Source organism: Salmo salar, chromosome 09 (assembly GCF_965601325.2).
Source record: "Salmo salar chromosome 09, fSalSal1, whole genome shotgun sequence".
Taxonomy (NCBI): Eukaryota; Metazoa; Chordata; class Actinopteri; order Salmoniformes; family Salmonidae; genus Salmo; species Salmo salar.
The window spans coordinates 84,519,328-84,544,604 of record NC_138299.1 but is presented as its reverse complement, the minus strand read 5'-3'; the positions used below and the strand labels follow the sequence as shown (position 1 = coordinate 84,544,604).

Sequence of the window (25,277 nt, the reverse complement as noted above, 5' to 3'; positions counted from 1 at the left end):
CTTTGTCAAATGCTATCTGAAATTTCACAATTTATGTCAGCCAGCCGGCTGCACTGTGACTGCCGCTCTTTGTTTTATCTCAGCCGACTCCCATTAGCTACAGTATCATAACCATGACATAAACACTGCAATAAGAACCCAGATATCTGTCACATCTGACTTGATCCCGACAAGCCCAAGCCTCTCAGAGCGGGTGTAAACAGTTTGTCACTGAACTGGGATCCCTCTTTATATCGTTGACATTTGGTGTTCATTCCCGAGGCAGAAGAAGAAAGCAGACGTAGAGAACCTGCGAGAGTCACGCCTGGATTATAAATGGGGTTCACCACAGGTGACGGGGATATGAACCCCAGTGTGGCTGTAATAAGCTGTGCCTCTGTATCTTCTATTAGACAGAGGACAATGGTAGAGAACGTTCTGATTAGAGCTCATCTGTTGGTTTCTATGGGAACAGGATATTATGTACTGGTGGTTGAGCTAACAGGAAGTTTATGTCTGTATGTGAGGCTTGTTTACAAAGCTCCTACAGACTCCATCTCCTCTTGTGGGATCTGGGATGAATTAGGATGCCTTCAGACTCCCTCTGCCGTGGACTGGCACTGTGCAGCGCGGCTCAGTCATAAACACACAGGCACAAACAGTCAAGCACTAATATCACCTGAGAGGAATACCAGTGAAATATAGATGTTGTTATTCGTTTTACTAATTAGCTATTTGATGTAATAGTTAAACAATGCATTCTGCCATTATTTGTGTTATAATTGCTTTCTGTCATGGTTTTTTGATACTCAGAATGAAATAGAACTTGTACTTTGCAGAGATGCGTATTCATAAAACCACAATATATAATTTCCAACTATAGATTCTTACTGTGGATGTTTTCTTGCATGTAGTTTAGCAGCTTTTCAACACAGATCACACCATTGTGTAAAATAGAGGCAGAGAGGGGTGCGGCAGTAGGAGGGCTGTGGAAAAACATGACAGATCAACAAATGGCATGGGGAGTGTCTGGGGGATGCTGCTGTGTGTAGCTACCCAGCTCCATGCAACCTGAGGTGGATAAAGCCCAGCTCTGCTCTCTCCATCACTCTTCTCCCCACTCCTCACCGCTACCCACTGCCCCCAACCCTCTCCTCAGACCCACTGACCTTTCCAGTGTCAGGATGCCCTCAGTAATACCCGGGGTGGGCTGATGTCACTAGTAGAGCAGAGCAGGCTGTGAGAGCCAGCCAGTCAGCCAGGGTCCCATGTGGCTCTGTAGGTGGCATGGTATAATGAGCCAGCCCAGAGATCAACTACAGGACATACTGTAGCCTACACACACACACACACACACACACACACACACACACACACACACACACACACACACACACACACACACACACACACACACACACACACACACACACACACACACACACACACACACACACACACACACACACACACAGCAGCCCGTTCCAGGTCTAGGATTTATCTGATCCAGTCCTGGCCCATTCCAGTTCTAGGATTTATCTGACCCAGTCTTGGCACGTTCCAGGTCTAGGATTTATCTGACTCAGTCTTGGCCAGTGCTTGTCCGCTCCAAGTCTGCTGTGTGTCTGGGCTGAGGGGGTGAGAGAGGGATAGCTGTTGGCTGGCTGGCAATGCCTGATTACCTAAGACCATTTGTGAGCATTGAAGAGCGATGTCATCCCCTATCAGTCATCTCTTAGACATAATAGATAGGCCTATCTGTCCCCTAGCAGTCATCTCTCAGACTAGAATAGATAGGCCTATCTGTCCCTTAGCAGTCATCTCAGACTAGAATATATAGGCCTATCTGTCCACTAGCAGTCATCTCTCAGACAGAATAGATAGGCCTATCTGTCCCTTAGCAGTCATCTCTCAGACTAGAATAGATAGGCCTAGCAGACGCTCTTATCCAGAGCAACTTACAGGAGAAATGATGGTTAAGTGCCTTGCTCAAGAGCACATCAACATATGTTTCACCTAGTCAGCTCGGGGATTAGAACCAGCGACCTTTCGGATTCTGGCCCAACACTCTTAACTGCTATTAGTTGAGATGGTCTTTAGTTTACCATTACGTATTTTGGCTACCTTTAGGCTACTCTCTTTGAAACTATCTGGTGCCTTTTCTTCCTCTCTGTCTAACAACAGCCTTTTTCTTCTGTGTGTCTGCAGGTCGGCCTGTCCAGTGACTCCAGCTGTGTGGAGGAGATTCTACGGGTAAGTTAGATTCACTTCCTTTCCCTGCCCCCCGTTAATTACACCTGATTATGCCTCAGATACTGTTAATTACACCTGATTATGCCTCAGATACTGTTAATTACACCTGGTTACGCCTCAGATACTGTTAATTACACCTGGTTACGCCTCAGATACTGTTTGCACACAAAGCCACTTATCCACCCAGGCACAAAGAAAAGAGAAAGGCTTCTGTGATCCTATTATAATGGGCCCTTGTGTTCTAATACAAATCTGATCAAATTCATCAAGGGCTGAAGCTGGCTAGCACATTTAGATCCTCTAAAATGTCAGTGTGAAAAGTGCTTTGACTTTCTTCAATGCCGAGACGCGCTCTTTTGATTAGCAATCCATTCTGTGCATAATAGCTTGTACAGAATTTGAATGTAAAGGGCACTGGGTCCATGTGAACTGAAAAATACATTTCCTTCTTGTATTCTTAGATGCAAACATATAGGCTGCCTTTTCTGTGAACTTTGACCTTTGTAGCAGGTGCTGATTCACTCCATGTGATCTGACCTGTAATTACACTCTTCGAATAAGTGTTCCAAAAGAGTTCTTCGGTTGTCCCCATAGGATAATCTGTTTTGGTTCCAGGTAAAACCATTTTTGTTTCCAGAATGGTTCTACCTGGTTCTACCTTTCAGGTTCTACATAGCACCTTTTTTTCTAAGAGTGTGATGAAGAGAGACATACAGGTGAGTTCCCAGAGTGAGGGGTCACAGTAGGGTTGAATATTTTCCCGGTATTTTATAAATGTTCATCCCGAGAATAAATAACTTTTCTCCCAGGAAGTGTCATTTTAAACTATACAAAGCACATAAATATAAGCCTAATGATGGCGCCTTTATCCAATATATAGCCTATGACAACGTTTCCCAAACTCAGTCCTCCAGAGCTAAGGAGCGTTTTTTAAAGAGAGAGGCCAGGTGCGTATTGAGCAAGAGACAGAGGCTATAAGTTAGAAGCTTATGCATAGTCCATCATTCATTAGCTAAATATAAGGCTAATACTACATTTAATTTATTTCCAGAAATAGGTAGGCTTGGATATCTACACCGAGTGTACAAAACATTAGGAACACCTCTTTCCATGACAGACTGACTGACCAGGTGAATCCAGGTGAAGCTAAGATCCCTTATTGATGTCACTTGTTAAATTCACTTCAATCAGTGTAGATGAAGGGGAGGAGACAGGTTAAAGAAGGATTTGTAAGCCTTGAGACAGTTGAGAGATGGATTCTGTATGTGTGTCATTCAGAGGGGGAATGGGCAAGACACATTTAGGTTGTTCTGAGGGCAAAAAGGGGTGCAACTCAATATTAGGAAGGTATATACAGTGCATGTTTTCCTTATCAATCTACACACAATACCCCATAATGACAAAGACAACAGGTTTTTAACAATTTTTGCTCATTAAAAAAATATATAAAACTGAAATATCACATAATGTATTCAGACCCTTTACTCAGTACTTTGTTGAAGCACCTTTGGCAGCGATTACAGCCTTGAGTCTTCTTGCATACAACCTTGGCTCAGAGTTTCTGTCACGGTTGTCGTAGGGTTTAGACCAAGACGCAGCGGGAAAATGTATACTCACCGGATAAAGAAGGAAAAACCCAAAACAAACACGTATACAAACAACACGACGACAAAGAACAGGCCGGTAAGGCACAAAGCTATACACAGCAACAATCGCCGACAAAATCCCATGACAAACACATACCTATATATAGGACCTTCAATCAGAGGCAACGATAGACAGCTGCCTCCAATTGAAGGCCCCAATCCCATTACCTAAACATAGAAATACAATACCCTTGACTGAACATAGAAATAAACTAACATAGAACAATAACCAAAACCCTGGACTAATAAATCAAATACCCCTCTACATACATAACCACCCCGAACCATATAAACCAAATACCCCCTCTACATGAACACATACACAAACACACCCTGAACCACATAAAACAAATACCCCCTGCCACATCCTGACCAAACTATAAGAACAAATAACCCCTTTACTGGTCAGGACGTGACAGTTTCTCCCTTATCTCCCAGAGATATTCGATCAGTATTATTATTATTATATTCAAGTCTGGGAATCCATCTTTGTCACGACCGTCGTTTAAATAACTGGACCAAGGTGCAGCGTGAGTCGAGTTCCACATTTTATTGCTCATGAAACTTAAAAAAAAACAACAAAGATATAACGATCGTGCAAAACGTAGCGCACAAAGGCACTCACACAAAACAAAACAATATCCCACATCGCAGGTGGAAAAAGGAACACACTAAGTATGATCCCCAATTAGAGGCAATGATTATCAGCTGCCTCCAATTGGGAACCATACACATACACCAACATAGAATTATACTATCTAGAAACCCCCTAGTCACGCTCTGACCTATTACACCATAGAGAACCCCGAGGGCGTGACAGTACCCCCCCAAAAGGTGCGGACTCCGACCGCGAAACCTGAAACTAGATGGGGAGGGTTAGGGTGGGCAACTAGCGTCGGTGGCGGCTCTGGTGCGGGACGTAGCACCCGCTCAGACCGCGGATCCGGCCATGGAGCCGGGCTGAACGCCGGGCCTGGACTGGGCACCGGCGCAGAGGAAGGCTCCGGCCATGGAGTGGGACTGGACACCGTGCCTGGACTGAGCACCGGCGCAGAGGAAGGCTCCGGCCATGGAGCGGGACTGGATGCCGTGCTTGGACGCTCCTCAGGGCGAGTGCAGGGAGCCGGCACAGGACGTACCGGGTTAGGAAGGCGCACTGGAGGCCTGGTGCGTGGAGCCGGCACAGGTTGCACCGGACTGATGAGACGCTCCTCGGGACGTCTGTGCTGCAGAATACACCTAACCAACATCTCTCTCCGATATCCCTCCTCCAACTGCTCTATCGACTCCCCAGACGGTCTCTGGCACTCCCCTCGGCCGACCGCCCCTTGTGCCCCCCCCCCAAAAAAGCTTGGGGTTGCCCTTGGGCTGTTTGTGCCCGCAGACCCCGGCGTCGTCGCTGTCCCCCTTTACTCCTCGGCAACTCCCGCCAAGGAAGGGTCTCGCAAGGAAGGGTCTCCCAGCTGATTATCAGCTGCCACCAACTGGGAACTATACACATACACCAACATAGAAATATACTATCTAGAAACCCCCTAGTCTCACTCTGACCTATTACACCATAGAGAACCCCGAGGGCTCTCTATGGTCAGGGCGTGACAGTCTTAATGTGAGGCCTACACAGCAAAGCCATTGGTTAGGCATCACATAAAAATGTTTTTGATCAGCTAGGGCAGAGCAGGCTGGGGCTCATGTTTGGAATGTCCATTACAGTGTGTAATGCAGCCTAGTTGAATGTACACCATCCCAGCAGCTATCTTAGAAATATAATGTTGCTCTGTGCTTCTCCAAGCATGTACTTCGTAGCCTATAGCCTATGTATCATTTGATTGAGACCACACTAAATAGCCTTTAGGCACACTTTCTATTGCACACCCAGCAGAGAATCAGAGATGAGGAACGGCATCGGGCACACATCAATATATAGCCTAATAAGCAAATCATTCTAAAACACTGAGCAATATAGACATTTCATTAATTGCAAATTGCATGACCCTCGCCTGGACAAGATAAAAAAAAATACTAAACCCTCCACTTGACTGAAATTGAAATGACATGACCCTCCCCCATTTTCCTCCAGGTATCCATTACGCACATTTAGATCCATCTCTAAATTAGACCATTTCATCCACTTTTAAGAACACATCGCTATCCAACAATATGATTGGAGATATGGACTACCCTGCTAGCATATAGTCAGTGCTCTGCCTGTCCTTTAAAACCTCCTCGCTCTGCTTGCTTTGCCCGTCTGGTTCTGGGGAGTTTCTTGCTTTAATTCACTCCACCTGATGGCCATATTGCCGGTTGCCCGGCAACTGTTATTTTACATCATCACCCTCCCAGAGGGTTCCGTATTTGACAGGTTCACATAACTCAGCCGCTCGGTCGCTCATTCGGGGGAAGTGCGTAGTCCTCTACTGGTTTCCGTGACGTCTACAGTACTACCGTTGCCAGAGGCGCTGGAGAGGCTGCATTGGTTTATGACTGGAAGTCAGTCGCCATAGTGATGCTTCATTGGCTGGTACCAAACACACCCCAGCCTCCTCAGCCATACAAGCGTATCAGTGAGTATCCCAGACTCCCTGTTATAACCCTGCACTAAAGCCCTCCCAGTATCTCTATTCCCTGTGACCTAGGGTTGAACCAGGTTACTAAGAATTAACGAGATTTCCCACCCAAACCCACTCCCCTTTCCCGGGATAAATAAGAGAAAGTTGTAAATTATTTAAAAAATATTTTTATGAACTGCATGACGTGAAATGGAACTGTTAAATTATGCTGCTAAATATGGCTTCTCTAAGGCCTTCTCTCTGCTCTCTGCATGATCAATCATCAATACTCAGGGTGGGGACAGACATCCCATCTCAGTATCATCTCATCATGGTAACTTTTTTCTTGTGACAGGTAGGCCTAAATTTGCTGCAGCATATGCTACAGTAATATAAGGACTGAATGCACTTCTAATTTACACATCTCCATCTGGAGATAATTTTCTATTTGTAAAGATTTTGTTTTAAATTGCAGCTGCAGAGTTTTAAAAGTCTATCACTCGAATATATATCGCTGCTTTAAATCTGGGGTGTCAAACTCATTCCATGGAGGTGTCACGATCGTCGTACAGAGTGGACCAAGGCGTGAGTTGAGTTCCACATAATTTTCATTCACAGTAAAAAAAAAAAAAAAAAAAACATCCAACGAACGTGAAGTACAGCGTGCACATGGGCACTAACTGAAACAATATCCCACAAAGCAGGTGGGAGAAAGGGCTTCCTAAATATGATCCGCAATTAGAGGCAACGATTACCAGCTGCCTCTAATAGGGAACCATACAACTCACCAACATAGAAATAGAATGACTAGAACACCCCCCTAGTCACGCTCTGACCTCAACACCATAGAGAACCAAGGACTCTCTATGGTCAGGGCGTGACAGGAGGGTCTAGTGTCTGCGGGTTTTTGTTTTTTCCTTTCGATTAAGACCTTGACAACCAGGTGTGGAGAGTTCCTCACTAATTAGTGACCTTAATTCATCAATCAAGTACAAGGGAGGAGCAAAAACCTGCAGACACTCAGCCCTGAGTTTGGCACATTTGCTTTGTGAGCACTCTCTTGCAGTCTTTCTCTCTCTTCATCAATTCCATTCAAACTGCATCCAGATAAATAATCCTCTTCAAGATTGATATACAGTGCATTCAGAAAGTATTCAGACCCCTTCCCTTTTTCCACATTTTGTTACATTACAGTCTTATTCTAAAATGGATTAAATACACATTTTTACTCATCAATCTACACACAACGACATAGTGAAAACAGGTTTTTAGAAATGTTTTAAAATGTATTATTTACATAAATATTCAGACCCTTTGCTATGAGACTCGAAATTGAGCTCAGGTGCATCCTGTTTCCATTGATCTTCCTTGAGATGTTTCTACAACTTGATTGGAGTCCACATGTGGTAAATTCAATTGATTTGACATGATTTGAATAGGCACACACCTGTCTATATAAGGTCCCACAGAGCAAAAACCAAGCCATTAGGTTGAAGGAATTGTCTGTAGAGCTCTGAGACAGGATTGTGTCGTGGCACAGATCTGGGGAAGGGTACCAAACAATGTCTGCAGCATTGAAGGTCCCAAAGAACACAGTAGCCTCCATCATTCTTAAATGAAAGAGGTTTAGAACCACCAAGACTCTTCATAGAGTTGGCCGCCCGGCCAAACTGAGCAATTGGGGGAGAAAGGCCTTGGTCAGGGAGGTGACCATGAACCCGAACAGAACTCCAGGGTTCATCTGTGGAGATGGGAGAACCTTCCAGAAGGACAACAATCTGTACAGCACTTCTCCAATCAGGCCTTAATGGTAGAGTGGCCAGACAGAAGCCACTCCTCAGTAAAAGGCGCCTACCTGACAGCCCGCTTGGAGTTTACCAAAAGGCACCTAAAGGACTCTCATACCATGAGAAACAAGAATCTCTGGTCTGATGAAACCAAGATTGAACTCTTTGGCCTGAATGGCAAGCGTCACGCCTGGAGGAAACCTGACACAATCCCTACGGTGAAGCATGGTGGTGGCAGCATCATGCTGTGGGGATGTTTTTCAGCGGCAGGGATGGGAGAGTAGTCAGGATCGAGGCAAAGATGAATGGAGCAAAGTACAGAGAGATCCTTGATGAAAACCTGCTCCAGAGCACTCAGGACCTCAGACTGATGCGAAGGTTCACCTTCCAACAGGACAACGACTCAAAGCACGCAGCCAAGACAACGCAAGAGTGACTTCGGGACAAGTCTCGGAATGTCCTTGAGTGGTCCAGCCAGAGCCCAGACTTGAACCCGATCGAACATCTCTGGATCGACTAGCTGTGAAAATAGCTGAAAATAGCTGTGCAGCAGCGCTCCCCATCCAACCGGACAGAGCTTGAGAGGATCTGCAGAGAAGAATGCGAGAAACTGTGCCAAGCTTGTAGCATCATACCGAAGAAAATTGATGCTGTAATCGCTGCCAAAGGTGCTTCAACAAAGTATTGAGGAAATGGTCTGAAAACATACAATTGAAGTCGGAAGTTTACATACACTTAGGTTGAAGTCATTAAAAGTCGTTTTTCAACCACTCCACAAATGTCTTGTTAACAAACTATAGTTTTGGCAAGTCGGTTAGGACATCTACTATGTACGTGACACAAGTAATTTTTCCAACAATTGTTTACAGACAGATTATTTCACTTATAATTCACTGTATCACAATTCCAGTGGGTCAGAAGTTTACATACACTAAGTTGACTGTGCCTTGAAACAGCTTGGACAGTTCCAGAAAATGATGTCATGGCTTTAGAAGCTTCTGATAGGCTAATTGACATCATTTAAGTCAATTGGAGGTGTACGTGTGGATGTATTTCAAGGCCTACCTTGAAACTCAGTGCCTCTTTGCTTAACATCATGGGAAAATCAAAAGAAATCAGCCAAGATCTCAGAATTTTTAAAATAAATTATTTCACCTTTATTTAACCAGGTAAGCAAGTTGAGAACAAGTTCTCATTTACAATTGCGACCTGGCCAAGATAAAGCAAAGCAGTTCGACACATACAACAACACAGAGTTACACATGGAGTAAAACAAACATACAGTCAATAATACAGTAGAAAAACAAGTCTATATACAATGTGAGCAAATGAGGTGAGATAAGGGAGGTAAAGGCAAAAAAGGCCATGGTGGCAAAGTAAATACAATATAGCAAGTAAAACACTGGAATGGTAGATTTGTAGTGGAAGAAAGTGCAAAGTACAAATAGAAATAATGGGGTGCAAAGGAGCTAAATAAATAAATAAATACAGTAGGGGAAGAGGTAGTTGTTTGGGCTAAATTATAGATGGGCTATGTACAGGTGCAGTGATCTGTGAGCTGCTCTGACAGCTGGTGCTTAAAGCTAGTGAGGGAGATGAGTGTTAACAGTTTCAGAGATTTTTGTAGTTCGTTCCAGTCATTGGCAGCGGAGAACTGGAAGGAGAGAGGGCCAAAGGAGGAATTGGCTTTGGGGGTGACCAGAGAGATATACCTGCTGGAGCGTGTGCTACCGGTGGGTGCTGCTATGGTGACCAGTGAGCTGAGATAAGGGGGGACTTTACCTAGCAGGGTCTTGTAGATGACCTAGAGCCAGTGGGTTTGGCGACGAGTATGAAGCGAGGGCCAGCCAACGAGAGCGTACAGGTCGCAGTGGTGGGTAGTATATGGGGCTTTGGTGACAAAACGGATGGCACTGTGATAGACTGCATCCAGTTTATTGAGTAGGGTATTGGAGGCTATTTTGTAAATGACATCGCCGAAGTCGAGGATCGGTAGGATGGTCAGTTTTACGAGGGTATGTTTGGCAGCATGAGGGAAGGATGCTTTGTTGCGAAATAGGAAGCCAATTCAAGATTTCACTTTGGATCGGAGATGTTTGATGTGAGTCTGGAAGGAGAGCTTACAGTCTAACCAGACACCTAGGTATTTGTAGTTGTCCACATATTCTAAGTAAGAACCGTCCAGAGTAGTGATGCTGGACGGGCGGGCAGGTGCGGGCAGCGATCGGTTGAAGAGCATGCATTTAGTTTTACTTGTATTTAAGAGCAGTTGGAGGCCACAGAAGGAGAGTTATATGGCATTGAAGCTCGTCTGGAGGGTTGTTAACACAGTGTCCAAAGAAGGGCCAGAAGTATACAGAATGGTGTCGTCTGCGTAGAGGTGGATCAGAGACTCACCAGCAGCAAGAGCGACATCATTGATGTATACAGAGAAAAGAGTTGGCCCAAGAATTGAACCCTGTGGCACCCCCATAGAGACTGCCAGAGGCCCGGACAACAGGCCCTGCGATTTGACACATTGAACTCTATCAGAGAAGTAGTTGGTGAACCAGGCGAGGCAATCATTTGAGAAACCAAGGCTATTGAGTCTGCCGATGAGGATGTGGTGATTGACAGAGTCGAAAGCCTTGGCCAGGTCAATGAATACGGCAGCACAGTATTGTTTCTTATCGATGGCGGTTACAATATCGTTTAGGACCTTGAGCGTGGCTGAGGTGCATCCATGACCAGCTCTGAAACCAGATTGCATAGCGGAGAAGGTGCGGTGGGATTCGAAATGGTCGGTAATTTGTTTGTTGACTTGGCTTTCGAAGACCTTAGAAAGGCAGGGTAGGATAGATATAGGTCTGTAGCAGTTTGGGTCAAGAGTGTCCCCTCCTTTGAATTGGGGGATGACAGCAGCTGCTTTCCAATCTTTTGGAATCTCAGACGACACGAAAGAGAGGTTGAACAGGCTAGTAATAGTGGTTGCAACATTTTTAGAAAGAAAGGGTCCAGATTGTCTAGCCCGGCTCATTTGTAGGGGTCCAGATTTTGCAGCTCTTTCAGAACATCAGCTGACTGGATTTGGGAGAAGGAGAAATGAAGTAGGCTTGGGTGAGTAGCTGTGGGGGGTGCAGTGCTGTTGACCGCGGTAAGGGTAGCCAGGTGGAAAGCATGGCCAGCCGTAGAAAAATACTTATTGAAGTTCTCAATTATAGTGGATTTATCGGAGGTGACAGAGTTTCCTTTCCTCAGTGCAGTGGGCAGCTGGGAGAAGGTGTTCTTATTCTCCATAGACTTTTCACTGTCTCAGAACTTTTTTGATTTTGTGTTGCAGGAAGGAAATTTCTGCTTGAAAAAGCTAGCCTTGGCTTTTCTAACTGCCTGTGTATATTGGTTTCTAACTTCCCTGAAAAGTTGCATATCACGGGGGCTGTTCGATGCTAATGCAGAACGCCATAGGATGTTTTTGTGTTGGTTAAGGGCAGTCAGGTCTGGAGAGAACCAAGGGCTATATCTGTTCCTGGTTCTACATTTCTTGAATGGGGCATGCTTATTTAAGATGGTGAGGAAGGCTTTTTTTTTTAAATAACCAGGCATCCTCTACTGAAGGGATGAGGTCAATATCCTTCCAGGATACCCGGGCCAGGTCGATTAGAAAGGCTTGCTCGCTGAAATGTTTCAGGGAGCGTTTGACAGTGATGAGTGGAGGTCGTTTGACCGCTTTCCCATTACGGATGCAGGCAATGAGGCAGTGATCGCTGAGATCTTGGTTGAAAACAGCAGAGGTGTATTTAGAGGGCAAGTTGGTTAGGATGATATCTATGAGGGTGCCCGTGTTTACGGCTTTGGGGTGGTATCTGGTAGGTTCATTGATAATTTGTGTGAGATTGAGGGCATCAAGCTTAGATTGTAGGATGGCTGGGGTGTTAAGCATGTCCCAGTTTAGGTCACCTAGCAGCACGAGCTCTGAAGATAGATGGGGGGCAATCAGTTCACATATGGTGTCCAGAGCACAGCTGGGGGCAGAGGGTGGTCTATAGCAGGCGGCAACGGTGAGAGACTTGTTTTTAGAGAGATGGATTTTTAAAAGTAGAAGTTCAAATTGTTTGGGTACAGACCTGGATAGTAGGACAGAACTCTGCAGGCTATCTCTGCAGTAGATTGCAACACCGTCCCCTTTGGCCGTTCTATCTTGTCTGAAAATGTTGTACGAAGGGATGAAGATTTCAGAGTTTTTGGTGGACTTCCTAAGCCAGGATTCAGACACGGCTAGGACATCCGGGTTGGCAGAGTGTGCTAAAGCAGTGAATAAAACAAACTTAGGGAGAAGGCTTCTAATGTTAACATGCATGAAACCAAGGCTATTACGGTTACAGAAGTCATCAAAAGAGAGCGCCTGGGGAATAGGAGTGGAGCTAGGCACTACAGGGCCTGGATTCACCTCTACATCACCAGAGGAACAGAGGAGGAGCAGGATAAGGGCACGGTTAAAAGCTATGAGAATTGGTCGTCTATGACGTCCAGAATAGAGAGTAAAAGGAGCAGGTTTCTGGGGGCGATAAAATAGCTTCAATGTATAATGTACAGACAAAGGTATGGTAGGATGTGAATACAGTGAAGGTAAACCTAGGCATTGAGTGATGATGAGAGAGATATTGTCTCTAGAAACATTATTGAAACCAGAAGATGGTTTACAGTGAATTAAGCCAATAAACAGTAACCAGAACAGCAGTGAAATAAGTGAAATAAGCCAATAAACTACAGTGAAATAAGCCAATAAACACTAACCAGAACAGCAATGGACAAGGCATATTGACATTAAGGAGAGGCATGCTTAGCCGAGTGATCATAAGGGTCCCGTGAGATTCAGACAGCTAGCCGGATCATAGGTAGCAAGCTGGCAGAAGATGGAGGGAGGTCTGTATTTAGCCACCTCATGCATTTCCGTCTGTAGATTAGTGGGGTTCCGTGTGGTAGGGGGGACCAGTCCAATTGGCAAAATAGCTATAGTTATAGTGGCCCAAGAAAATTGTCCGATAGACCTAATCCGATAGCAGCCGATAAGACAGCTAACGATTAGCAGGCCGCAGATGGGCGTTCAGGTTACGTCGCGACGAAGGGGCCAGTTGGATAACTCCCTCGGGCAGATAACGTTGGTAGTCCTGTCGTGAAGGCCCGATGGGGCTCCGCATTGGCAGTAAAACAGGTCCGGATAAGTGATTGTAGCCCAGGAGTGGCTGATGGAACTGTTCAGCTGGCTAGCTCCGGAATAATTGATTTTAGCTCCGGGACCAACATTAGCCAATAGTCACTTGGGTAGCAGCTAGCTAGCTGCAAGATCCAGGTGTAGATGTCCAGAGTCTGCGGTAGAAATCCGGGGACATGGAGAGAAAATAGGTCCGGTATGCTCTGGTCTGAGTCGCGCTGTACAAAACTGGCGATAGCTTTTCGAGCTAAGGGATAGCTGATGACCGCTAACCGTGGCTAGCTGAACTCCAACGTTAGCCAGTGAACTGGCCAACCTCTGGCTAACCTCTGGCTAGATTTCAGATTTGAGGTAAATAATACTTTATTTTTTAAATTGGTGAGGCAGGTTGCAGGAGAGTGTTTTGAGGTTGAGTTTTTAGAAAAAATATATATAAAAAGATATGCGAAGAAAATATGTAAATATATATATACACATGGGACAAGACGAAGGACAAAGACGTCTGACTGCTACGCCATCTTGGAATATAAAATCTTGTAGACCTCCACAAGTCTGGTTCATCCTTGGGAGCAAATTCCAAACGCCTGAAGGTACCACATTCATCTGTACAAACAATAGTACGCAAGTATAAACACCATGGGACCATGCGACCATCATACCGCTCAGGAAGGAGACACATTCTGTCTCCTAGAGATGAACGTACTTTGGTGTGAAAACTGCAAATCAATCCCAGAACAACAACAAAGGACCCTGTGAAGATACTGGAGGAAACAGGTACAAAAGTATCTATATCCACAGTAAAACGAGTCCTATATCGACATAACCTGAAAGGCCACTCTGCAAGGAAGAAGCCACTGCTCCAAAACCGCCATAAAAAAGCCAGACTACGTTTTGCAACTGCACATGGGGACAAAGATCATACTTTTTGGAGAAATGTCCTCTGGTCTGATGAAACAAAAACAGAACTGTTTGGCCATAATGACCATCGTTATGTTTGGAGGAAAAAGGGGGAGGCTTGCAAGCCGAAGAACACCATCCCAACCGTGAAGCACGGGGGTGGCAGCATCATGTTGTGGGGGTGCTTTGCTGCAGGAGGGACTGGTGAACTTCACAAAATAGATGGCATCATCAGGTAGGAAAATGATGTGGATATATTGAAGAAACATCTCAAGTCATCAGTCATGAAGTTAAGGCTTGGTTGCAAATGAGTCTTCCAAATGGACAATGACCCCAAACATACTTCCAAAGTTGTGGCAAAATGGCTTAAGGACAACAAAGTCAAGGTATTGCAGTGGCCATCACAAAGCCCTGACCTCAATCCCATAGAAAATGTGTGGGCAGAACTGAAAAAGCGTGTGCGAGCAAGGAGGCCTACAAACCTGACTCAGTTACACCAGCTCTGTCAGGAAGAATGGGCCAAAATTCACCCAGCTTATTGTGGGAAGCTTGTGGAAGGCTACCCGAAATGCTTGACCCAAGTTAAACAATTTAAAGGCAATGCTACCAAATACTAATTGAGAGTATGTAAACTTCTGACCCACTGGGAATGTGATGAAAGAAATGAAAGCTGAAATAAATCATTCTCTCTACTATTATTCTGACATTTCACATTCTTAAAATAAAGTGGTGATCCTAACTGACCTAAGACAGGGAATTTGTACTAGGATTAAATGCCAGGATTTGTGAAAAACTGAGTTTAAATGTATTTGGCTAAGGTGTATGTAAACTTCCGACTGTATGTATGTATGTAACATTTACATTTTACATTTTAGTCATTTAGCAGACGCTCTTATCCAGAGCGACTTACAAATTGGTGCATTCACCTATAATATCCAGTGGAACAACCACTTTACAATAGTGCATCTAAATCTTTTAAGGGGGGGTTAGAAGGATTACTTTATCCTATCCCAGGTATTCCTTGAAGAGGTGGGGTTTCAGGTGTCTCCGGAAGGTGGTGATTGACTCCGCTGTCCTGGCGTCGTGAGGGAGCTTGTTCCACCATTGGGGTGCCAGAGCAGCGAACAGTTTTGACTGGGCTGAGCGGGAACTGTGCTTCCTCAGAGGTAGGGAGGCGAGCAGGCCAGAGGTGGATGAACGGAGTGCCCTTGTTTGGGTGTAGGGCCTGATCAGAGCCTGAAGGTACGGAGGTGCCGTTCCCCTCACAGCTCCGTAGGCAAGCACCATGGTCTTGTAGCGGATGCGAGCTTCGACTGGAAGCCAGTGGAGAGAGCGGAGGAGCGGGGTGACGTGAGAGAACTTGGGAAGGTTGAACACCAGACGGGCAGCGGCGTACTCGGTGGATGAGTTGTAGGGGTTTAATGGCACAGGCAGGGAGCCCAGCCAACAGCGAGTTGCAGTAATCCAGACGGGAGATGACAAGTGCCTGGATTAGGACCTGCGCCGCTTCCTGTGTGAGGCAGGGTCGTACTCTGCGAATGTTGTAGAGCATGAACCTACAGGATCGGGTCACCGCCTTGATGTTGGTGGAGAACGACAGGGTGTTGTCCAGGGTCACGCCAAGGCTCTTAGCACTCTGGGAGGAGGACACAAGGGAGTTGTCAACCGTGATGGCGAGATCATGGAACGGGCAGTCCTTCCCCGGGAGGAAGAGCAGCTCCGTCTTGCCGAGGTTCAGCTTGAGGTGGTGATCCGTCATCCACACTGATATGTCTGCCAGACATGCAGAGATGCGATTCGCCACCTGGTTGTCAGAAGGGGGAAAGGAGAAGATTAATTGTGTGTCATCTGCATAGCAATGATATGAGAGACCATGTGAGGATATGACAGAGCCAAGTGACTTGGTGTATAGCGAGAATAGGAGTGGGCCAAGAACAGAGCCCTGGGGGACACCAGTGGTGAGAGCACGTGGTGCGGAGACAGATTCTCGCCACGCCACCTGGTAGGAGCGACCTGTCAGGTAGGACGCAATCCAAGCGTGCGCGGTGCCGGAGATGCCCAGCTCGGAGAGGGTGGAGAGGAGGATCTGATGGTTCACGGTATCAAAGGCAGCAGATAGGTCTAGAAGGATGAGAGCAGAGGAGAGAGAGTTAGCTTTAGCAGTGCGGAGAGCCTCCGTGACACAGAGAAGAGCAGTCTCAGTTGAATGCCCAGTCTTGAAACCTGACTGATTAGGATCAAGAAGGTCATTCTGAGAGAGATAGCAAGAGAGCTGGCCAAGCACGGCGCGTTCAAGAGTTTTGGAGTGAAAGGAAAGAAGGGATACTGGCCTGTAGTTGTTGACATCGGAGGGATCGAGTGTAGGTTTTTTCAGAAGGGGTGCAACTCTCGCTCTCTTGAAGACGGAAGGGACGTAGCCAGCGGTCAAGGATGCGTTGATGAGCGAGGTGAGGTAGGGGAGAAGGTCTCCGGAAATGGTCTGGAGAAGAGAGGAGGGGATAGGGTCAAGTGGGCAGGTTGTTGGGCGGCCGGCCGTCACAAGACGCGAGAGTTCATCTGGAGAGAGAGGGGAGAAAGAGGTCAAAGCACAGGGTAGGGCAGTGTGAGCAGGACCAGCAGTGTCGTTTGACTTAGCAAACGAGGATCGGATGTCGTCAACCTTCTTTTCAAAATGGTTGACGAAGTCATCCGCAGAGAGGGAGGAGGGGGGGGGGGAGGGGGAGGAGGATTAAGGAGGGAGGAGAAGGTAGCAAAGAGCTTCCTAGGGTTAGAGGCAGATGCTTGGAGTTTAGAGTGGTAGAAAGTGGCTTTAGCAGCAGAGACAGAAGAGGAAAATGTAGAGAGGAGGGAGTGAAAGGATGCCAGGTCCGCAGGGAGGCGAGTTTTCCTCCATTTCCGCTCGGCTGCCCGGAGCCCTGTTCTGTGAGCTCGCAGTGAGTCGTCGAGCCACGGAGCAGGAGGGTAGGACCGAGCCGGCCTGGAGGATAGGGGACAGAGGAAATCAAAGGATGCAGAGAGGGAGGAGAGGAGGGTTGAGGAGGCAGAATCAGGAGATAGGTTGGAGAAGGTTTGAGCAGAGGGAAGAGATGATAGGATGGAAGAGGAGAGAGTAGCGGGAGAGAGAGAGCGAAGGTTGGGACGGCGCAATACCATCCGAGTAGGGGGAGAGTGAGAAGTGTTGGATGAGAGCGAGAGGGAAAAGGATACAAGGTAGTGGTCGGAGACTTGGAGGGGAGTTGCAATGAGATTAGTGGAAGAACAGCATCTAGTAAAGATGAGGTCAAGCGTATTGCCTGCCTTGTGAGTAGGGGGGGAAGGTGAGAGGGTGAGGTCGAAAGAGGAGAGGAGTGGAAAGAAGGAGGCAGAGAGGAATGAGTCGAAGGTAGACGTGGGGAGGTTAAAGTCACCCAGAACTGTGAGAGGTGAGCCATCCTCAGGAAAGGAACTTATCAAGGCGTCAAGCTCATTGATGAACTCTCCAAGGGAACCTGGAGGGCGATAAATGATAAGGATGTTAAGCTTGAAAGGGCTGGTAACTGTGACAGCATGGAATTCAAATGAGGAGATAGACAGATGGGTCAGGGGAGAAAGAGAGAATGTCCACTTGGGAGAGATGAGGATTCCAGTGCCACCACCCCGCTGGCTCGATGCTCTAGGGGTATGCGAGAACACGTAGTCAGACGAGGAGAGAGCAGTAGGAGTAGCAGTGTTATCTGTGGTGATCCATGTTTCCGTCAGCGCCAGGAAGTCTAGGGACTGGAGGGTAGCATAGGCTGAGATGAACTCAGCCTTGTTGGCCGCAGACCGGCAGTTCCAGAGGCTGCCGGAGACCTGGAACTCCACGTGGGTCGTGCGCGCTGGGACCACCAGGTTAGAGCGGCAGCGGCCACGCGGTGTGGAGCGTTTGTATGGCCTGTGCAGAGGAGAGAGAACAGGGATAGGCAGACACATAGTAGACAAGCTACAGAAGAGGCTACGCTAATGCAAATGAGATTGGAGTGACAAGTGGACTACACGTCTCGAATGTTCAGGAAGTTAAGCTTACGTTGCAAAAATGTTATTGACTAAAATGATACAGTACTGCTGGCTGGTGGAGTAGGCTAGCTAGCAGTGGCTGCGTTGTTGACTTTGAACGTGTAGCTGGCTAGGTAACCTCGGTAGTTTCAGTACTACACCTTGTCATGATACAAAGCAACTTTGTAGCTAGCTAGCTAACATAACACTAATCAAGACGTTCCTTGTAGTGTATTTAGTTTCAACAATGCTGCTCGTCGGTAATAGTTGGCTAGGTTAGGAAAAATGGCGTCGCGGGGGACGGAAATAGCTGGCTAGCTAACCTCGATGGCTGGCTAGCTAACAATTATCAATTAACAATTATCAAGCTATGACAAAGACAACTAGGTAGCTCGCTAGGTAACACTGCACTAGTCAAATCGTTCCGTTGTGAAGTATTAGTAACTACAGCGCTGCTAGTCGGTAACGGACGGCTATCTGGCAGTGGGTTAATGATGACTAGGTGTGTTGAGTAAGTCTGGCGCCGCGTCGCGGCTGGCTAGCACACCTCGATAATACTCAAACTCAAACTACACAATTATCTTAGATACAGAGACAGCACAGACAACTATGTAGCTGGCTAACTAACACTAACACCACACTAATCAAGTCGTTGCGTTGTAATGTAATAGTTTCTGCGGTGCTGTTAGTCGGTAGAAGTTGGCTAGCTAACAGTGATGACTAGCTAGCTAGCAGCTAGCAGTGTTGACTACGTTAGGAGGACGAAGATAGCTAGCCTCGATAATTACTCAGTTACTCTAAACTACACAATTATCTTTGATACAAAGACGGCTATGTAGCTAGCTAAGAAGAATTGCTCAGATCAAACAAATCAAGCCGTTGTAATGTAGCGAAGTGGAATATTACCTGTGGAGCGAAGCGTGGTGCGACTGCTCGCTCCAAACCGGAAGTACAAGTAACTGTATGTAAATGTAAATGTTATTTCATTTTTTTAAATAATTTTGAAAAAAATGATTTGTCATTATGTGGTATTGTGTGTAGATTGATGAGGGAAAAAGCTATTTAATCAATATTAGACTAAGGCTGTAATGTAACAAAATGTGGAAAAGGTCAACGGGTCTGAATACTTGCCAATGGCCCTGTAGATGTTGTGTGCATGTACTGATATGTAGGCTATGTGTGACATTTTAAATGTATGTATTTCAGTCCTTGACTAATAATGTTCTGTGCTAGGTATTATGTCATGTTTCATGTGGACACCAGCAAGAGTAGCCAATGCGTTTGCAGCGGCTAATGGGGATCCTAATAAATACCAAATACCAGACTTGTAGCAGCAGCTGCGGCACAAACAATCAGAAATAGGCAGCTCATGTTGCTGACAATAGACATAATTCATTTAAACCGTCTTCATTTTAATTTGACTTTACTAACAACATCAACAGTGCTTTGTGTTGGAGCCTATTTCTTCCTATTTAAGAAATAAGAGGTAGACCTACCTGTTTGACAGAATATATTATCCTATAGGCTGCTATATCCATACATTTGTCAGTCAATTCCTCCACCCACCATGCACTCTTTAAATAGCCAACTTCTGTGTCAGTGAAGGGCTGGTAAGTTAAATTAAAACCAAGACACAAATTGAGGGGATATGAGAGTGTATGCCATAGGCCTACTTTTTATTAAAGAAAATGGCCATCCATTTTCATTTCAGAGAGGTCCGATTTTCTCCAGCTAACCCTTATTATAAATACCCTACAGTCCTTTAGCATTTGGTAAAGCCTCAACCCTTTCTACAGTGCCTTCACACCCCTTTACATTTTACACATTGTGTTGTGTTACAGGCTGAATTTAAAATGGATTCAATTGAGAATGTGTGTCACTGGCCTACACACAACACCTCATAATAAGTGCAGTTATGTTTTTAGAAATGTTTACAAATTAAGAAAAAATGTAAAGCTGAAATGTCTTGAGTCTGTACTCCACACATACAATTATCTGTAAGGTCCCTCAGTCGAGCAGGGAATTTCAAGCAGAGATTCAACCACAAAAACCAGGACGGTTTTCCAATGCCTCGCAAAGAAGGGCACCTATTGGTAGATGGACATTGAATATCCCTTTGAGTATGATGAAGTCATACACTACACTTTGGATGGTATATCAATACACCCAGTTACTACAAGATACAGGCGTCTGAAGGAGTTTTTCAGGATAAAAAAAGAAATGAAAGGGAGCTTAGCACAGGCAAAATCCTAGACCTAAACTTGATTCCGTCTGGTTTCCACCAGACACTGTGAGATGTATTCAACTTTCAGCAAGACAATAACCTAAAACACAAGGCAAAATATACACTGGAGTTGCTTACCAAGACATCATTGAATGTTCCTGGGTGGCCGAGTTACAGTTTTAACTTAAATTGGCTTGAAAATCTATGGCAAGATGTGAAAATGACTGTCTAGCAATGATCTTCAGCCAACTTGACAGAGCTTGAAGAATTTTTTAAAGAATAATGTGCAAATATTTTATAATCCAAGTGTGCAAAGCTATTAGAGACTTACCCAGAAAGACTCACAACTGTAATCGCTGTCAAAGGTGATTCGTATTGACTCAGGGGTGTAAATACTTGTTTTGTGTGACTACAGTGACAGCGAAAAAACACAAAAATAGAGACACTTTCTAATTGAGCGAGGCATCTACGAGAACAACCCGCCGGCCCTGCTTCGGTTGGGTCATTATAATTGAAAGCAATGCATTCTAAAATAAATCACACGCCTCGCACGCTCGCCTTGGCAAAGCTGAGTTTGTAGGAGAGGGAGAGGTCTTGTCTACACGTGACACTTACATGCGACTTCTGCTATCAGAATACGAATATCGCATTGAAAAGACTGGTCTAGATGCACAAAAGTTGCTTTGTGGTCTGATTATGTTCAGATCTGGTTGACCACTTTAGAAGGATTTCTCCTCAGTTTGGATGCAATCGGTACCGAAAGTGCATACAGTGTGTGACGGGCATCAGCACTCCTCCCACAAGTCTCCAGAAAACATGTGTTTTGGGGCCGAGAGGCACATTTTAATTATAATGTTGGAGGAAATACATTCCTAGCGTGTGAGGAACGTGTTTGCTGGCCTCATAAATGTAAGACAGCTAGCTAATAATTGTAATAATTTTTATTTTTTGGGCTAGAGTTTGCAATCCCTTTAGCATTGCTTGCTAGCTACAGAGGTTAGCTGGCTAGTTAGCAACAGTAGTTAGCTACTGCCATCAGTTGTTGTGTTTTTATCATATTTTGTCTATTTCACCATTTGCAAAATGCATACTGGCATTTGAATATAGTGCAGGAAAAGGGAATCCGGACACACTGTGGACACGGTAGACACATTTAAATGTAGGTGTAGATGCATGACGCGTTCGGAATTCCATGAACAGAACTCTATGGTCAGAATACTAAAGCTGCATGAACAGTCTAGACGCAGACAGAGAGACCGCTGCCATGTGGAGTCAAAGCCACGGCGCTGGATCGAGAGAGATGTGGACGGAGTAGTCACTCATGGCCTTGACTCAGGAGTCACTCCAAGCAGCCTGAGAGATTCCAACACCGCCGCAGCCTTTTAAAAACCTTGCACTCTGGACTGCTGCCTCTTTAGCAAGCCTCTATAAGTTCACTCACTCACTCGCCGGCTGAAACTTCAAAAGCCAGGATTTCAGGAGAGATTTTTCTTAAAGATTAGAATGTCTTCTCCTTCGTTGGGGTTACTGCCATCAGAATGTCTAAGATTGTCTAAGATGTGAAGTGCTGTACGAATGACACTTGTCATCCCTTGGAAATAAGCTAAAGGACCAGACAGAGATACCAAGCTCCAATCCACTGCTATTGACAAGCACTCATATGGACCACTTAAAAAAGTGTCCCAACCTCCTAAGTGCATATCTGAAAAAGAAAGAATATTATTTTTGCTCATACTGTCTCCAACCCAGTTTTTTAAGGTGATTCTCTTGTGTGGCGTCAGGTTCACAGTTTACCTCCCTACTGAAGCACTGGCAGATCCGAAACCGTTGACCCTCTCAGCTACAGATGTCTGATTACATTCATCAACTAGAGGAAAATAAAGAGCAGGAACACCTTTTTGTATCCTTATCTATTTCAATTACACATTATTTTGATCTGAAATTTAACTGGATTAGACATGCATCCGTGCAGATGTCAAGTTTACAAACATAATATAATTATTACTTTGTAATGCTATTTCTTTACGTTGCAATACTATTTCTTTACATTGTAATGCTATTTATTTTCTAAATTATAATAAGACTAACATTCTCAAGGTTAGCTTTGCATAGTTGTTCCGGTAACACTGTACATTATGTTGTCCCTATTACTATGTAATAACTGTAGTAACAACATAGTAGTTACATAGGAATTGCTTTGCAATTACATGGTAATAGTATTTAGCGGTATCGTTTATTACATAAGTGGAATGAAAAAGGGGACAGGACTTATTTTAGGTGCCAGTACCTACATTCCAGATTGATAGATTTAGGTGTATTTCCTATCCTATCCTTGAAACTTGTTTGTTTTTCCCATCTCCTATATATTTAAAACAATACAAGTACATCACAGAAACCTCTAACACACAGAAAATACAGAATTTGTGACATTTCATTATACACATCTACTTCAGTGTTTCCCAACTCCAGTCCTTGAGTACCTGCAACAGCACACAATGATTCAACTCATTGAGGGCTTGATGATTAGTTGACAAGTTGAATCAGGTGTGCTTGTCCAGGGCTATAACTAAAATGTGTACTGTTGGAGGTACTCAAGGACTGGAGCTGGAAAACACTAATTTACTCCAAGAAATGACGATCTGCTGAGCCAAGAGGTTAAAAGTCAGTCTGAGTGATTGACAGGTGATATGATCAGTTTTTACCATATTTATTGGTATGAGGATTGAAAAATAGATAAAGCTTCTAAGTGAAGGTACAGCCAGTGAAAGAGTAGATATGAGACCTGGCCTTCCTCATAATCCACAAACACCCCCACCTTCTGGGGCTTCTGTCTCAGGGAGAGATTATAAGGGAGGGTAGGCTGTATAATTATTCCAATCCAGTCCGACCATCCAGAGTCCATCCTCAGGGAACAGTTGTGGCACCCCCTTCCTGTTGATGGACTCTTTGGCCACTCCTAGCCTCCACTTAGTCTTTCCCTTCTCTGTCACCTCATAGTAGAATCTCCCTGAGGAGAAGCTCTCCTTTCCCAGGACAGAGGGATGTTTATTAAACCTCTTTGGGTTGTCAGGGAGATTCTGTTGTCTGTCTCCACATCTTCAGACAGGATGAGATAGAAATATGCTGTATCATGGTCTAAAGTAGGGTTCCACAACTGGCGGACCACGGCCAAATTTGTCCCTCGGGTGGTTCTATTTGGCCCCCCAAGTTTTCTGAGCAAGAACATTTTATATATTTTTTGGGGTGATTTAGAATTTTCATTGTTGGACATTAAAGACTGTAAAAACACCAGGAAATCAGCTCCAAGTGATTTTAATTTTGGAAATCTGTTCCCTAGTATCCCCATGCATAATAGAGACACCTGATCATATACACATGTAAGCAAGGTTTGAAATTATTATGTTCAGGTGCCACATTCTGAAATTACATTTTTGTCCCCCCCCAGTTTTATCATTGGAATGTGATACAAAACGAGGCAACGGTGTGCTTTAGGACCATGTGGACCCCTCCGAGCGGTCGGATAGGCTGTTAAGAATGTGTATATCCGACTGGATAAAAAAATACAAATTATGTTCCCCACACTTCTAAAACCCAATTTGCGATTCTGTTTTAGTAAAATATTATATCTGTTCGGGATTATTGTGGTCAATTTAGAGTCTACAAATGATTTGTAATTCTGTTACGACCATCCACTCAAGAAAAAAATCGTCCCGCGGCTGAATCTAGTTGATGATTCCTGGTCTAGAGTCATCCACTGCTGCATCCTCTTCAGCTCGATGTCAATCAACTTCTCCACCCCTGTGTTGTATTCCTCCTCAAGCTCAGAAAATGCTCTCCTCACTATCGTCTGCAGCTGATACACATACGTCATCAAAGCTTTCCTCACATCCCCCCCAGTGAAAACAAAGTGAACACCGATCCCATACCAATCCTTGGGGAGCTGTGGAGGTGGTCCTCAGTGTGATGGCGCTGTAGAGAAGGTGGAGGTGGTCCTCGGTGTGATGGAGCTGTGGAAGTGGTCCTCAGTGTGATGGAGCTGTGGAGGTACTCCTCAGTGTGATGGAGCTGTGGAAGTGGTCTTCAGTGTGATGGAGCTGTGGAGGAAGTGGTCCTCAGTGTGATGGAGCTGTGGGGGTGGTCCTCAGTGTGATGGAGCTGTGGAGGAAGTGGTCCTCAGTGTGATGGAGCTGTGGAGGAAGTGGTCCTCAGTGTGATGGAGTTGTGGAAGTGGTCCTCAGTGTGATGGAGCTGTGGGGGTGGTCCTCAGTGTGATGGAGCTGTGGAAGTGGTCCTCAGTGTGATGGAGCTGTGGAGGTGGTGGAGGTGGTCTTCAGTGTGATGGAGCTATGGAGGTGGTCCTCAGTGTGATGGAGCTGTGGAGGTGGTCGTCAGTGTGATGGACCTGTGGAGGTACTCCTCAGTGTGATGGAGCTGTGGAGGTACTCCTCAGTGTGATGGAGCTGTGGAAGTGGTCCTCAGTGTGATGGAGCTGTGGAGGTGGTGGAGGTGGTCTTCAGTGTGATGGAGCTATAGAGGTGGTCCTCAGTGTGATGGAGCTGTGGAGGTGGTCATCAGTGTGATGGAGCTGTGTAGGTACTCCTCAGTGTGATGGAGGAGGTAGAGGTGGTCCTCAGTGTGATGGCGCTGTGGAGGAGGTGGTCTTCAGTGGGATGGAGCTGTGGAGGAGGTGGATGTGGTCCTCAGTGTGATGGAGCTGTGTAGGAGGTGGAGGTGGTC

General features: G+C 45.4%; 1 protein-coding gene across 1 annotated transcript in view; it reads left to right on the top strand.

Moving 5' to 3' along the window:
- The window catches only part of LOC106611959 (AF4/FMR2 family member 2-like), a 336,588-nt gene that overhangs the window by 154,227 nt on the left and 157,084 nt on the right, over positions 1–25,277 (top strand). The window contains exon 5 of the mRNA XM_014212678.3: positions 2,188–2,232. Coding sequence (XP_014068153.1) covers positions 2,188–2,232 — 45 coding nt within the window. The remainder of the gene's footprint in view (positions 1–2,187; positions 2,233–25,277) is intronic.